Source organism: Dermochelys coriacea, chromosome 6, assembly GCF_009764565.3.
Source record: "Dermochelys coriacea isolate rDerCor1 chromosome 6, rDerCor1.pri.v4, whole genome shotgun sequence".
Taxonomy (NCBI): domain Eukaryota; kingdom Metazoa; phylum Chordata; order Testudines; family Dermochelyidae; genus Dermochelys; species Dermochelys coriacea.
In genome coordinates, this window is record NC_050073.1 from 95122748 (window position 1) to 95139595 (window position 16848).

At 45.9% G+C, this 16848-nt stretch overlaps 1 protein-coding gene and 1 long non-coding RNA gene across 2 annotated transcripts in view; one reads left to right on the top strand and one right to left on the bottom strand.

Annotated features, from left to right (window-relative positions):
• Window positions 1-14516, bottom strand: part of KCNK10 (potassium two pore domain channel subfamily K member 10) — a 123865-nt gene extending 109349 nt beyond the window's left edge. Inside the window, exon 1 of the mRNA XM_038406177.2 lies at window positions 13002-14516. Coding sequence (XP_038262105.1) covers window positions 13002-13053 — 52 coding nt within the window. The 5' untranslated portion in view covers window positions 13054-14516. The remainder of the gene's footprint in view (window positions 1-13001) is intronic.
• On the top strand, window positions 13249-16433 carry LOC122460676. The gene is made up of 2 exons (XR_006282134.1): window positions 13249-13952; window positions 14511-16433. It is a non-coding gene; the product is annotated as an uncharacterized LOC122460676 (long non-coding RNA).
• The last annotated feature ends 415 nt before the right edge of the window (window positions 16434-16848 follow it).

The window sequence follows — 16848 nt, forward strand, 5'->3', positions numbered from 1 at the left end:
ACCAGGTGCCAGCTCTTGTCAAGGCTGGAAACTAGACCACCTCACCTGTATGTTGGTATTGTTCAAGACAGGTGTTAGACTTGTAAGGATATGTTTAGACTCTGTAAAATGCCTGTAAGTTGCTTCATGCATTAATCTTACTTGTAACCTCTGTAGACCATGCTATAAGGTAATATGTAAGTTTTGCTTTACAACTGTAAAAATGCCTCCTCTGAACTTACGAACTTGGGCAGGAGGAGTGGTTCCTGTACCCATCAAGGAGGACTATTAAAACTAAGGTTTCAGAGTAGCAGCCGTGTTAGTCTGTATTCGCAAAAAGAAAAGGAGTACTTGTGGCACCTTAGAGACTAACAAATGTATTAGAGCATAAGCTTTCGTGAGCTACAGCTCACTTCATCGGATGCATCCGATGAAGTGAGCTGTAGCTCACGAAAGCTTATGCTCTAATACATTTGTTAGTCTCTAAGGTGCCACAAGTACTCCTTTTCTTTTTATTAAAACTAAATGGGCCATTGTGAAGCACTATGATACAAAGACTGGGCTAATGGCCTTTTCACACCCATAAAGGTGCAACGTGAAAAGAAGCTTGTCTCATCAACTTGAATTCTGGAATAAGGAAATAAAGATAGCTGACATGAAAATTCTTTGTCTCTTTGCTGTTTGGGATCTCACAGGGCTGGAGCTAGGAAACAAAAGCAGAGATCCTTGGGGGTCAACCCTGGGCCATGTAAAAGATATTTGGTGCCGAAAGATTACTACATCTCTGTCACCTTTTGGAATCATACACTGTAACTCATTTGTGTATATATGTTGCCTACTTTAACCTACAAAAAACTCTCATTTTTTCCTAGTTAATAAACCTTTGGTTATTATATTATAGGAATGGCTACCAGAGTTGTCTAAGGTACAAATTGATCTGGAATATTTGACTGGTCTCTTGTGACTGGGAGCAACCTGAATATTTTGTGATCTTTGATGTAAGTGACCATTTATCACTAATTCCAGCTTGCAAGATAGACTGGAATGCCCCAGGCGACTGTCTGTAACTCCACAGTAAGACTGATATAGTGCTTCATGAGTTCACATTTGTTACTAGGTCAGTGAAATCTAAGTATAGAACATACCTCCAGTTTGGATTTTCTGCCCTGCTTTTTGAGTCTGCCCTGAAGTTGGCACTCACGATTGTGAGCCACTCCAGACAGCATGACAGCCTCTTTAAAATTAACCGTCAGAAAAAAGCAGCAATCACAGCACTTTGTACCTTATACCAAAGTCAACATTAGTTTAACTAACACTAACAATACAGGAGGTTTCTTCCAAAATCATACAGCAAGGAATAACCCAGTCCTCCCATCTACATTAAGAAAATCAACAAAAAAAAGTTTCAGAGTAGCAGCCGTGTTAGTCTGTATTCGCAAAAAGAAAAGGAGTACTTGTGGCACCTTAGAGACTAACAAATTTATTAGAGCATAAGCTTTCGTGAGCATCCGATGAAGTGAGCTGTAGCTCACAAAAGCTTATGCTCTAATAAATTTGTTAGTCTCTAAGGTGCCACAAGTACTCCTTTTCTTTTAACAAAAAAAAGTGTGACTCCAAACATGTGTGAACAGAACTGGCTTCCTGCAGCTGTAAAATACTGAGATAACCTCACTTCTGAAATGCTGTGATCTGGAGTCTCCAGTGTGCAAGGAATGAGGCTGTTTAGCTCTTTCCTAATTGTTTTAGCATTTGAACATAATACTGCTGCTTTTCACTTAGACAGTTCCTTTCAGCTGTGGACCTCAAATTGCTTTAGAAAGGTTAATTATATTTCACAACACCCCTGTCCAACAGGTATTAGAAGCGCCACTAAACTGACTAACTTAGGTAGTGATGTTTTTTGTGGATTGCGTTCTCTCCCCATGCATTGTGTAGAGAACAAAGGCACCTCACTTAGGCTTTGTGGATCATTGTTGATCCTGTGATTTTCTAGGCACCTGTTGCAACACCTAAATCCCTTTGTGGATCCAGGCCTTAATCTCTCAGAGCCTCTGTTTTTTAACTCCTCATCTGTAAAAGTGGCGCTTCTAACCCCACCCTTCTCCTGGAGATAGAAGCCTAAGTCCAGCCTAAGGCTGCAAGAAGGTGCCTATCTCTGCTTAGCCTTCTACAAATGGGAACCTGGCGCCTGAGTTCAGGTGGCTTAGGTGTCTGTCTTGCTCCACACAAAACCTCTGGAGGAGGAGGTACCCACCTTATAACTTTTATCCCAGTGGCTAGGGCATTCACCTGGGATGTGGTAGACCCAGGTTTAATAATGATAGAGTAACTGGAGTAAGGAGATTTGAGCCAGGGGCTCCCTCCTCTCTGGTGGGTGCCCCAACCCTATACTTCAGTCATTTTCTCTCTTGCCCAGTGGTCCAGTCCCTCTGCTCCAATCACTTTCATTATGTAATACAAAGTGGAACAGCTCCAACAGGAGAGACCAAGATCCCCACATCCGAATATCCCATAGCTCAGTGGTTAGAGAACATACCTGAAAGGATTTGAACAGGGGTACCTCACCTTTCTCCCCATCTGGCAGGGGAGCAATTGTATGTGGGTCTCCCACATCCCAGGGGAGTGTTCTCACCACTGGGCTAAAAGTTATAAATGGGCACCACTTCCTCCTCCAGCCAGATTTTGAATGAGACCTGATCCAGCAGGCAGCACCTGAACACACCTACCTGATTAGACCCTGCACACTATTTAGGTGGAGGAATGCCTATTTTCACCCGGTTTATTAATCACTCTGAGACTTAGGTAGGAGATAGGTGTCTGGCTGCCTAAAGTGAGGCAGCAGTGCGCATGCCCAGAGGCAGGAACTTAGGCACCCAGAAAACCTTTACCCTGAAAACTTAGGTGCCAAGTGAGTTGAGGTGCCTACAAGGTCCAGCAGGAGTTTTATGGACACAGTGGAGCCAAAACTGGGACTTAGATGCCTGAATACCTCTTTGGATCTGGGCCTATGCGACTTACTGAAAGTCCCACAGTAAGTCACTGGCAGAATCAAGGAGTCCTTACTCCCAGTCACTTTGTTAATCACCATTGAGGGATCTGTCCTCCATGAATTTATCTGATTCTTTTTGGAACCCTGTCATACTTTTGGCCTCCACCACATCCCCTCACAAGAAGTTCCACAGGTTGATTGTGCATTGTGTGAAGAAGTACTTCCTTTTGTTTGTTTTAAACCTGCTGCCTATTAATACAATAGTATTATTATATTTAGTGTTGTATTATCTATCTATTTTCTAATGGTTCCTAACATTCTGTTAGCTTTTTTGACTGCTGCTGCATGTTGAGCAGATGTTTTCAGTGAACTATCCACAATGACTTCAAGATCTTTCTTGAGAGGTAACAGCTAATTTAAACCCCATCATTCTGTAAGCATAGTTGGGATTATGTTTTCCAGTGTGCATTACTTTGTATTAATCAACATTGAAATTCATCGACCATTTTGTTGCCTAGTCACCCAGTTCTGAGAGATCCTTTTGTAGCTCTTTGCAGTCTACCTGAGACTTAACTACCTTGAGTAGTTTTGTATCATCTGCCAAGTTTGCCACCTCAGTGTTTACCCCTTTTTTTTTCAGATGATTTATGAATATGTTGAACAGCACTGGTCCCAGTACAGACCCCTGGAGGACTCCACTATTTACTTCTCCCCATTGTAAATTCTAATAATTTATTCCTACCCTTTGCTTCCTATCTTTTAACCAGTTACTGATCATGAGAAGACCTTCCCTCTTATTCCATGACAGCTTGCTTTGCTTAAGAGCATTTGGCGAAGGACCTGTCAAAGGCTTTCTGAAAGTCCAAGTATACTATATTCACTGGATCACCCTTGTCCATGTTTGTTGGAGAATTCTCAAAGAATTCTAAGATTTCCCTTTACAAAAGCCCATGTTGACTCTTCCCCAGCAAATAGTGTTCATGTAGGTATCTGATATGTTAATTAATGTGAATTTTAAGGCTCACTAAAAGGGCCAGCCTATTTAAATCCTGGAATGGTGGACGGAGTTCCTCAAAGCAATAAAAAGGCCATTCCCAAAACTTAAATGATTACAGGGGCCAAAGTGTGAAAAACCAGGCAGAGGCATGAAGGTCACAGGGTCAGAATGAGGGATCCAGAGGGGGAGAGAAGCACCAGAACAATAGCTTATACTCTGTTTATCCACAGAACAGGTGCAGCCTGGGCAGTGACAGCACAAATATCCCTCACCGTACTACCATTATGTGGCAACCCTCCCCTGGAGGTATCACCTGGAGGAGCAAATGTCTGATTCAGTTTCCATGATCCATTCCTTCCTTGGCGTTACGGCTGGAAACTGAACAGCCGCCCATTTGCTCTCTGCTAAACACCTGCTTTCTCTTCTGTCAATTTCCACCTGTATACACTTTCAGAAAGTCTTTTCATGGTACATTGGTTTGTGGCCGGGGATGTTTGTTGTGTGGATTGAGAACACCAATTTCATATAAGCCCCAAAAAGAGCCATTAGGTGGTAATTTATTTACCTATCTAAATATTTACAGTGCAACCAGTGCTGTGGTATCTGAGCACTAATTCATTTAAGTGATTAATATCTTGACATGGATTCAAACTAGCATCCTCACCAGTCCCCTGATTCATGCAGTCCTCCATTACAAGATCTTTGGCCTTTGGAAGATATATGTCATTTCTGGAAAACATCATCTGGGATCATTTGTTACAAAATTATCTTGGGAATAACTGTATGTTTCTAAATATAATGTTCATCACTCGCATTATAGCACGTAACATCTTCCAATTGCTGGCTTGCTAGCAAAGAAACATAAATGGGTGTACTTTTAAGTACTTTTACTTTAAAGATATTGTAAATCTTTAAAGGTACTTATGTGCCTAACTGTCACTTTTGGCACCTAAATTCATCATTTAGGTACCACTGAGATCCTCAGAATCCCTTCTTAGCTGCCACCTAACGCTGTGGGTGCCTAAATTCCCACGGTGCGTCAGTTTCTGTAGGTAGGCATGTGTGAAACTGCTTAAATCCTGATGCTGCCAAGCTGCTTGGTGCCTGGTCTCAAAACTAAACCCTGGTGGGAATCTCAGTCTAAACATTCCCCCCCGACACTCCACCCGCTGACCACATCTGTGGGGCCCAATCGGTAGGTGTTCTCTGAGCATGCCAACTGAATCAGGCGTCACACAAAAGATGACAGTGGGCAAACAAATCAGGAATAACAGCCTAGAGGTCATAGTACTCACCTGGGATGTGGGAGATCTGTTTCACATCCATCTGTCCCCCCCACCTGATTGGAGCAGAGTCTTGAACCCGGTGTCCCCATCTCTAATGTGATTGCCCAGCCCCCTCACTATTAAGTATTCTGAGGTGGGTCTCTCAGTCTCTCCTATTGAAATGGTTCCACTTCAGATTACTAATTAAATATTCATTGAGCTAGCAAGAGATTGGGCACTCACCTGGAATGTGGGAGACTCAAGTTCAAGCCCCTGCTCCAAATGAAGCTGAGCAGGGATTTGAAAGCAAAGCTGTCATATCCCAGGTGAACTACCTGGCCACTGGGCTGTTGGCTGTAATGGGTGCTCACTCTCTGATTTCTAATGAGAAAGGACAGACCTGGCTTTCGCAAAAAGAAAAGGAGTACTTGTGGCACCTTAGAGACTAACATATTTATTAGAGCATAAGCTTTCGTGAGCTATAGCTCACTTCATCGGATGCATTTGGTGGAAAAAACAGAGAGGAGATTGATATACACACACAGAGAACATGAAACAATGGGTTTATCATACACACTGTAAGGAGAGGTTTCAGAGTAGCAGCCGTGTTAGTCTGTATTCACAAAAAGAAAAGGAGTACTTGTGGCACCTTAGAGACTAACAAATTTATTAGAGCATAAGCTTTCGTGCATCCGATGAAGTGAGCTGTAGCTCACGAAGGCTTATGCTCTAATAAATTTGTTAGTCTCTAAGGTGCCACAAGTACTCCTTTTCTGTTTACTGTAAGGAGAGTGATCACTTAAGATAAGCCATCACCAGCAGCAGGGGGGGGAAGGAGGAAAACCTTTCATGGTGACAAGCAAGGTAGGCTATTTCCAGCAGTTAACAAGAATATCTGAGGAACAGTGGGGGGTGGGGTGGGGTGGGGGGGAGAAATAACATGGGGAAATAGTTTTACTTTGTGTAATGACTCATCCATTCCCAGTCTCTATTCAAGCCTAAGTTAATTGTATCCAGTTTGCAAATTAATTCCAATTCAGCAGTCTCTCGTTGGAGTCTGTTTTTGAAGCTTTTTTCTTGAAGGATAGCCACTCTTAGGTCTGTAATCGAGTGACCAGAGAGATTGAAGTGTTCTCCAACTGGTTTTTGAATGTTATAATTCTTGACATCTGATTTGTGTCCATTCATTCTTTTACGTAGAGACTGTCCAGTTTGACCAATGTACATGGCAGAGGGGCATTGCTGGCACATGATGGCATATGTCACATTGGTAGATGCGCAGGTGAACGAGCTTCTGATAGTGTGGCTGATGTGATTAGGCCCTATGATGGTGTCCCCTGAATAGATATGTGGACAGAGTTGGCAACGGGCTTTGTTGCAAGGATAGGTTCCTGGGTTGGTGGTTCTGTTGTGTGGTGTGTGGTTGCTGGTGAGTATTTGCTTCAGATTGGGGGGCTGTCTGTAAGCAAGGACTGGTCTGTCTCCCAAGATCTGTGAGAGTGATGGGTCGTCCTTCAGGATAGGTTGTAGATCCTTGATGATGTGTTGGAGAGGTTTTAGTTGGGGGCTGAAGGTGATGGCTAGTGGCGTTCTGTTATTTTCTTTGTTGGGCCTGGCCTGTAGTAGGTGACTTCTGGGTACTCTTCTGGCTCTGTCAATCTGTTTCTTCACTTCAGCAGGTGGGTATTGTAGTTGTAGGAATGCATGATAGAGATCTTGTAGGTGTTTGTCTCTGTCTGAGGGGTTGGAGCAAATGCGGTTATATCGTAGAGCTTGGCTGTAGACAATGGATCGTGTGGTATGATCTGGATGAAAGCTAGAGGCATGTAGGTAGGAATAGCGGTCAGTAGGTTTCCGGTATAGGGTGGTGTTTATGTGACCATCGCTTATTAGCACCGTAGTGTCCACGAAGTGGATCTCTTGTGTGGACTGGTCCAGGCTGAGGTTGATGGTGGGATGGAAATTGTTGAAATCATGGTGGAATTCCTCAAGGGCTTCTTTTCCATGGGTCCAGATGATGAAGATGTCATCAATGTAGCGCAAGTAGAGTAGGGGCGTTAGGAGACGAGAGCTGAGGAAGCGTTGTTCTAAGTCAGCCATAAAAATGTTGGCATACTGTGGCGCCATGCGGGTACCCATCACAGTGCCACGGACTTGAAGGTATACATTGTCCCCAAATGTGAAATAGTTATGGGTGAGGACAAAGTCACAAAGTTCAGCCACCAGGTTAGCTGTGACATTATCGGGGATACTGTTCCTGACGGCTTGTAGCCCATCTTTGTGTGGAATGTTGGTGTAGAGGGCTTCTACATCCATAGTGGCTAGGATGGTGTTTTTAGGAAGATCACCAATGGACTGTAGTTTCCTCAGGAAGTCAGTGGTGTCTCGAAGATAGCTGGGAGTGCTGGTAACGTAGGGCCTGAGGAGGGAGTCTACATAGCCAGACAATCCTGCAGTCAGGGTGCCAATGCCTGAGATGATGGGGCGTCCAGGATTTCCAGGTTTATGGATCTTGGGTAGCAGATAGAATACCCCAGGTCGGGGTTCTAGGGGTGTGTCTGTGCTTGTGTGTCTGTGTTGTTCTTGTGCTTTTTCAGGGAGTTTCTTGAGCAAATGCTGTAGTTTCTTTTGGTAACTCTCAGTGGGATCAGAGGGTAATGGCTTGTAGAAAGTGGTGTTGGAGAGCTGCCTAGTAGCCTCTTGTTCATACTCCGACCTATTCATGATGACGACAGCACCTCCTTTGTCAGCCTTTTTGATTATGATGTCAGAGTTGTTTCTGAGGCTGTGGATGGCATTGTGTTCTGCATGGATGAGGTTATGGGGCAAGCGATGCTGCTTTTCCACAATTTCAGCTCGTGCACGTCGGCAGAAGCACTCTATGTAGAAGTCCAGGCTGCTGTTTCGACCTTCAAGAGGAGTCCACCCAGAATCCTTCTTTTTGTAGTGTTGGTAGGAAGGTCTCTGTGGGTTAATATGTTGGTCAGAGGTGTGTTGGAAATATTCCTTGAGTCGGAGACGTTGAAAATAGGATTCTAGGTCGCCACAGAACTGTATCATGTTCGTGGGGGTGGAGGGGCAAAAGGAGAGGCCCCGAGATAGGACAGATTCTTCTGCTGGGCTAAGAGTATAGTTGGATAGATTAACAATATTGCTGGGTGGGTTACGGGAACCACTGTTGTGGCCCCTTGTGGCATGTAGTAGTTTGTACATAGTACAATGTAGTAGTACATTGGTCAAACTGGACAGTCTCTACGTAAAAGAATGAATGGACACAAATCAGACGTCAAGAATTATAACATTCAAAAACCAGTTGGAGAACACTTCAATCTCTCTGGTCACTCGATTACAGACCTAAGAGTGAAAAGAAAAGGAGTACTTGTGGCACCTTAGAGACTAACAAATTTATTAGAGCATAAGCTTTTGTGAGCTACAGCTCACTTATCATAGAATCATAGAATCATAGAATCATAGAATATCAGGGTTGGAAGGGACCCCAGAAGGTCATCTAGTCCAACCCCCTGCTCAAAGCAGGACCAAGTCCCAGTTAAATCATCCCAGCTAGGGCTTTGTCAAGCCTGACCTTAAAAACCTCTAAGGAAGGAGATTCTACCACCTCCCTAGGTAACGCATTCCAGTGTTTCACCACCCTCTTAGTGAAAAAGTTTTTCCTAATATCCAATCTAAACCTCCCCCATTGCAACTTGAGACCATTACTCCTCGTTCTGTCATCTGCTACCATTGAGAACAGTCTAGAGCCATCCTCTTTGAAACCCCCTTTCAGGTGGTTGAAAGCAGCTATCAAATCCCCCCTCATTCTTCTCTTCTGCAGACTAAACAATCCCAGCTCCCTCAGCCTCTCCTCATAAGTCATGTGCTCTAGACCCCTAATCATTTTCGTTGCCCTTCGTTGTACTCTTTCCAATTTATCCACATCCTTCCTGTAGTGTGGGGCCCAAAACTGGACACAGTACTCCAGATGAGGCCTCACCAGTGTCGAATAGAGGGGAACGATCACGTCCCTCGATCTGCTCGCTATGCCCCTACTTATACAACCCAAAATGCCATTGGCCTTCTTGGCAACAAGGGCACACTGCTGACTCATATCCAGCTTCTCGTCCACTGTCACCCCTAGGTCCTTTTCCGCAGAACTGCTGCCGAGCCATTCGGTCCCTAGTCTGTAGCGGTGCATTGGATTCTTCCATCCTAAGTGCAGGACCCTGCATTTATCCTTATTGAACCTCATTAGATTTCTTTTGGCCCAATCCTCCAATTTGTCTAGGTCCTTCTGTATCCTATCCCTCCCCTCCAGCGTATCTACCACTCCTCCCAGTTTAGTATCATCCGCAAATTTGCTGAGAGTGCAATCCACACCATCCTCCAGATCATTTATGAAGATATTGAACAAAACGGGCCCCAGGACCGACCCCTGGGGCACTCCACTTGACACCGGCTGCCAACTAGACATGGAGCCATTGATCACTACCCGTTGAGCCCGACAATCTAGCCAGCTTTCTACCCACCTTATAGTGCATTCATCCAGCCCATACTTCCTTAACTTGCTGACAAGAATGCTGTGGGAGACCGTGTCAAAAGCTTTGCTAAAGTCAAGAAACAATACATCCACTGCTTTCCCTTCATCCACAGAACCAGTAATCTCATCATAAAAGGCGATTAGATTAGTCAGGCATGACCTTCCCTTGGTGAATCCATGCTGACTGTTCCTGATCACTTTCCTCTCCTCTAAGTGCTTCAGGATTGATTCTTTGAGGACCTGCTCCATGATTTTTCCAGGGACTGAGGTGAGGCTGACCGGCCTGTAGTTCCCAGGATCCTCCTTCTTCCCTTTTTTAAAGATGGGCACTACATTAGCCTTTTTCCAGTCATCCGGGACTTCCCCCGTTCGCCACGAGTTTTCAAAGATAATGGCCAAGGGCTCTGCAATCACAGCCGCCAATTCCTTCAGCACTCTCGGATGCAATTCGTCCGGCCCCATGGACTTGTGCACGTCCAGCTTTTCTAAATAGTCCCTAACCACCTCTATCTCTACAGAGGGCTGGCCATCTCTTCATCGGATGAAGTGAGCTGTAGCTCACAAAAGCTTATGCTCTAATAAATTTGTTAGTCTCTAAGGTGCCACAAGTACTCCTTTTCTTTTTGCGAATACAGACTAACACGGCTGCTACTCTGAGACCTAAGAGTGGCTATCCTTCAACAAAAAAGCTTCAAAAACAGACTCCAATCAGAGACTGCTGAATTGGAATTAATTTGCAAACTGGATACAATTAACTTAGGCTTGAATAGAGACTGGGAATGGATGAGTCATTACACAAAGTAAAACTATTTCCCCATGTTATTTCTCCCCCCCACCCCACCCCCCACTGTTCCTCAGATATTCTTGTTTCAGAGTAGCAGCCGTGTTAGTCTGTATTCGCAAAAAGAAAAGGAGTACTTGTGGCACCTTCGAGACTAACAAATTTATTAGAGCATAAGCTTTCGTGAGCTACAGCTCACTTCATCGGATGCATTTGGTGGAAAAAACAGAGGGGAAAAGCTCTTCTTCAGGTCTGGGAAAGGTACTCAGTATCACAGCTAAATACAAGTTCAAACAGATAGTCTAGTCTCATAGTTTAGCACATCTGTTTGATCTTGTATTTAGCGGTGACACTCTGAGTTCCTTTCCCAGACCCGAAGAACTCTATGTGGCTCGAAAGCGTGTCTCTCTCTCACCAACAGAAGCTGGTCCAATAAAAGATATCACCTCCCCCACCTTGTCTCTCTAATATCCTGAGATCGACACAGCTACAACAACACTGCATACAGCATCTGTGAATGTAAGTCTAATTAATTGTTAGGGCACCTAGAGCTTTTGTATGGGCAGTTTTTATTTTATCTTCTTTACAAAATTGAACCCTATGGACTCAGACCTGCATCCCTTATTCACATGATTAGTTCTTCAATGGGACTATTCAACAGAGTGCATATTATGGGAGTACTCATGTAAAGGTTACAGGATTGGACCCAAGATGTTTTTCCCTACTAATTTTATCCTTCACAGGGCTAACATTTATCTGTTTCCAGTGGTTGTCATAAAACTGTAAATTAACATGCCTTTTTTTGCTTACTTCCTTATTATACATCAGCATCCTTGATGCCTGACTGATGTCTGTACAGTTGTGGGAAATAATAGGCCCAGTCCTGCAGTCCTTACTAGGGTTCAGATCAGGAGGGAAGAAACACACCGTATGTGCTGGCTGGTTTTCACTGGGGTTTGAATGCATGTGGTGAGTTGTGACCAACCACTTGTTGGAGGGACCCACACCCCCATTGCTGACTGCCAGATAATGGAGCTGTATACAGGGTGCCGTCATAGTTAGCACCATTCCACAATTCCATGTGTGATTTTTGTAGACTTTTTTTTCAAATTTTTGGTGCAATTTCCAGTAAGATAAAATTAAAAAAAAAAGAGACAGCAGCAAATAAACAATAAGCAAAGATGCTGTTACACTCATTCTACAAGTGCTTACACTGCTGAATTCTGCTTTTCAGAACACCTGATGCCTTATAAACACGGACTATTATTGAGATAAAATATTTTAAGAGATACTGATGCTCACATTCCTGTTGTGAACCACAGGGTGGATTTTTATGTGTCTATTTCAGCTTTCACCATATTAAGCAGGTAGCAGTGCTTAAACTAAAGCTTAATGTTCTGTTATTCAGACACTACATCACTTTTCAGCCTGAGGATATTGATCTCATTTTGGTCGGTCTGAACTAGGAGAAATGTTTTAAATGCCCCATTTTGTAGCTAAACAGGGTGGGGTAGCAGAGAATCAAAACCAGACCCGCAGAAGAAAGACCAATAATCCAAGTCTATGCCATCCTTTCATAGTTCCTCTGGGCGCTATTAAACAGCTGCTGATTGCAAACCTGGACATATGGCTTCAACTTGTTCAGATCCTCTACTGATGGTTCATAGAGAGATTGCACGTCAGTATGCTAATGGTCAGGACCCTTTCAGTTACTTAGCCAATAGATCGTAACTAACTGCCTCGGGCCCTGCAAGTATTTAAAAAGAAACGCACACACACACACAACTTGGATCGTTTTACAGCAAACCACCGCACTGGCGTAGACATATTCCCCTCCACCCACCACACCAACTCGTTGAAAAACTAAGTGTAGAGTTAATCAATCTACCGGCTTCTGCTGATCGATTGTTAATAGGATGGAGTCAGGCGTAGAAAGGTCCCTTTGGGCTCCATTATTTAACATGCCTTTCCTGCTGCCCACTCTATAGGACATATTGCAGTAGCCTTTTACCCCCAGCTGCCTGCCTAGAGACATTCACCACCAAGGACACCAGAGCCAGACAGTCACCTCTGTGTCCACCCCTACACTACCCATGTACCATGACCGCCAGAAACAACAAAGGGACCAGGCATAAAATAAAACAAACAACGCACCGATGCGGTGAACCCAGCCATCCCAGACAAGTTTGCAATGGAAATACTAAAATACTGAGGGGAGGGGGAGAGGTCAAACCGGGGGGAAAAAAGGTTTGTCTCGCCTCTCCTTCCCCTAGATCCTAGTCACATTTCCCAGCTTCAAGCCACCGGTAAGACTAAATGAGACGGACTGGGCCGTGCACATGGGGAGCAGGCTGTAAAGAAGCATCTACTCCAATTCGGAGCCAAACACTTTCCTCCCATCACCACGCGGGAGGAATCATAATACCAGCAAGAATAAGAAAGTCAGGAACACCAACCTTGAGGATCCCAGTTCACCTGTTTCCTTGGAGTCTCGATTGGAAATTTCATCGCTTCCTTTTGCACAGGGAGGGAAAGGAATTCAATAAATTTCCCAACCTTCCCGTCTCGGTGCTGCAGCCAAACAAATGAATTGCAAATGATGGGCAGTCTGCGCCGTTTGACGGAGGGAAGCCGGCGGTTGCCAAGCAAAGAAACATACAGATACACGAGGGAAGGTGGGAAGAGGGGAATGGAGCTTTTAGGCTTGGAGAGTCAAGTGGGGGAGGGGAGCACCCAGACCGGGGAGGGGGGAGTAGAGTGAGAGAGGCTCTGACTGAAAGGGGAACTATAGGGGGGCTGCACTGAGATGGGGCGTCAGAGCCGAGGTGTTGCTCGCGCCCGCGCGGGGGTCCTTCAGCAGCGGGCTCGCCCGGGCCGTTTGCAGCTGTTCCGGCAGTGGCGGTGGCGGGCTGCCCGCTGCAGCGTGACACATTTGACTGGTGCGCGCGTGAGTGTATCACAGGCTAGCGAGACGCAGACCTGGCGGTGCCCAGGGAAACCAGCCAGCCTTGCTCCCTCCTAGCTACTGCGGCTGCTGAGGCGGAAGCACACACAGGCACGCGCCCGCACACACCCCCCCCCCGCCCCCACGCCCTCCAACCTCCGCGCCGCCAAGAGCCAGCCCCGCTCTGCGCCGGGCACTAGGAGCGAGCAGAGAAGTCGTCCGGCTGAGGTCGGAAGCTGCCGCCGCGTGGCTGGCTGGCGGGAGGGCGGCGGAGACCGTCCCATGCGAATGCCGCCAGCCGCGGCTCGTCGTGGGGCCCAAGGCGAGGCAGCCCGGCGGCGGCGGCGGCGGCGGCGAGCGCTCGATGGCTTTGGGGGGAAGCCCGGGCAGCCCCTTCCCTGCCCCGGCGCGGGGCAGCGGCTCGAACGGGCGCCAGCAAGGCGAAGAGAAATCCACTCCCTTGGTGAGGCGAGGCCCACGGGGGCGGCGGGGAGGGCTCTCGGCGAAGCCTTGCTGGATCCTGTCCCTGGAGGAGGAGGAGGCGGCTGCCGCGCGTTGTTTGCGGGAGTTTGCAGCCGGAGACACGCTTGACTAGCTACTAGCAGCAGCAGCCGCACCTGGCAGGAGCGAGAGCAGCCTCGGGAGTCCTTGCAGCAAACGGGTGGGCTGGACCGTGCATCCTCCAGCCCTGTGTGCTAGGTGGGAGCCGCACAGCCGGGGCAACAAGACAGGGCACACTCCATGCAGGAGCCTTCCCCTGTCCGTCCGCCCCCCTTTTAAGATACCTACAAAGCGCTGGCACCGGACAAATCCGAGCCAGGCGGTGGGGTTCAGCTGGCTCTTGGGGAGCCCTGTGGGAGGAGGTGGTGAGCAGAACTCGATATTCCTTTGCCCTTCAGCGCCCTGAGGGGCCCCGGGGTGGGGAGACGGGGACTCTTGGGCTGTATTTTCCTTCGCAGTTACTAGACACCTGCTGTTCGCATGCTAATTCTGCATCCTTCCTCCTCTCTCCCTGCTCCAGGTAACAAGCCTTTGACATCCAGCCAAAGATAGATGGGCTCCACTCCAGGAAGGAGCGGCTGGATCTTGAGCTAAAGTCACAATATTTGCGTTAGACTCTCCCACAGAGGGGTTGAAAACGACTGGAGCCCCCCCCATGCGCGAGGTTAACCCTGAGCTGTCCCCTTTCTTTGACAGTGGAGACCCTTTGTTGGCACGGAACAGTCATGCTCTGAAAAGAAATGGGGGTGAATAGGGAGGGGACCAGCTGGCTTCCTGAAGCCTCCAAACTTCCAGAGCGTGGGTGTCAGCAACCTAGGTCTGCATGGTAGATTTCAATCATTAGGAGCCTGGCTCTGTCAGGGCCGGATCCGAACCCCCACTCCCTTCATCAAGGGTACAGGAACAAATTGTGTAGTGGGGGTACTGAGAGCTATTGAACCAAACTGTAAAGTGTAAACCCTGATGATGGAAACCACTTCAAGCCAGGGGATCTGGCAGCACCCCTAGTTGCTGCACCCTTCTTTCCTGCACCTATGCCCTCCATTGTCAGGAGAGAGGTTCCCAATTCAAACCTGAGCCAAGCTGGAAATTGTTCATTTTGCCCCATCTCTGTTGTTGAACGATCCCCTCTTTGGCTGCCCTGCTGAAGCTGCCCTGGCTACTGCACCCTGGGTTAGACCCAGGGTTAGTGGTAACATGAAGTCCCTGTTGTAGAAAACCAGTGTGGCAACCCAATTTTCTCCTCCTACAAACTGTGGTTCTGGCTAGTAACAGAATCTGAATTTTGTTTTTTAAAATCAATTTCAGAAACATTTGTAAATACCCCAATCTTTGTCCAGCGCTGAACAAGAAGAAAGGAAAACCAATAGTGTGGCACCTCTTTAAGTGTATTTTGTTTGTTTGGGGGGGAGTCCCTAAAATGAGAATTAGTTTTAAGAAACTAGTTTAAAGTAGTGCAGCAAGTTTTCAAGGAGTTAGGCCGTTGACTTCCTTCCTTTTCCCTAATCTCAAATCCCATGCAGTTTGTGGTGTGTTGAACAGGAGGAGAGGAGGTTGCTGTGAGGGAAGACATGGAGGGAATGATAATGAGCCAGACTTGAATTTAACATGAGTATAGTGATGACACCAGAAGCAGGAAGTATTTTATGGGAAAGCGAATCCCGCTGCATTCTGAAGAGGCTTTGGGATTCCTGTTGACATTACTTCAGCAAACTAAATGGAAACAAAACTCAAATTAGGTTTTACATCTGTGCTGTACAATTGCGTTACAATGACTTTGATCATGAATAAGAAACCTTTGATGATTCAGGTATGTCTTTGCTTAGGCAAGTTGTTGAGAAGAATTCCAAACCCAGTGTCCACACATCACTAAAGGACTAATGATGCCATGCAAGAGTTTTAAATGAACTTGTGCATTGTTACCTTTTACTCCCTAGCACTCATGAAAGATGCCATCTTGACACCCCGGGAGATTAAAGCCTTTATTTCTCCCACAGAACAGTTACAGCATGGAAAGCAACCCAGCAAGCTTCACCCCCACACCTGTGAACTAGAAGTACCACGTTTAGCTATCTCAGTCTCCATAGCCTTCACCTTTCTGCTATGACTGCCAGCAGTTGCTGTGGGGGATTCTGTGCTGTGGACATCTGTCCTCTGAGAACTGGACTGAGATCACCAAACTCATTTTACAGAGGCTACTGGAAAGCCAACAGCTTTCAACTGCTGCCAGCCAGGGCTGGATTTAAATCTGTAGCCTGGGGTGAACATTTCATGTACTCCATTATCTAACTCCTGAGACATCTGGACCCTGATTGTCAGTATTACCTTATGAAGAGGGATTTTCATATGTTCATAGTCATGTTTTAGTAAAACTGACCTCAGGGAAATGCCTATATATTTCTTTGACTTACAGTATCTTAAAAATTCTAATTTTATATTACCACATTCCTGTCTCCTGCCTCTCACTGTTGTAAATGCACTTCCCAGACAGCATCTCCAAACTCTATATAAACATTTATCTTGCTATCAGCCATATGCTTTAAGAGGCTTGTGGCAAATCAATAAGGTTCGATTAAAAATACAATCAGATAATGAACCACATGATGTCATATAACTTCTTTGCAATTAGTTACCATGTTATGAGCAGACAAATCTTGCTCAATTATTTCAGTGCCTCAGAACTGTGATTTCTACTTCATGGACCAAATAAATACCAAATAATTCACAAAAATTAATGGGGGTTACACCATGGATGAATTTAGCACAATGAAATCTCCTCTCACAGCCTATGCAGCTGTTGCATAGGAACTTAACAGTCATCATATGCAAATATGAGACCTTTCACCTTTTAGTGATAT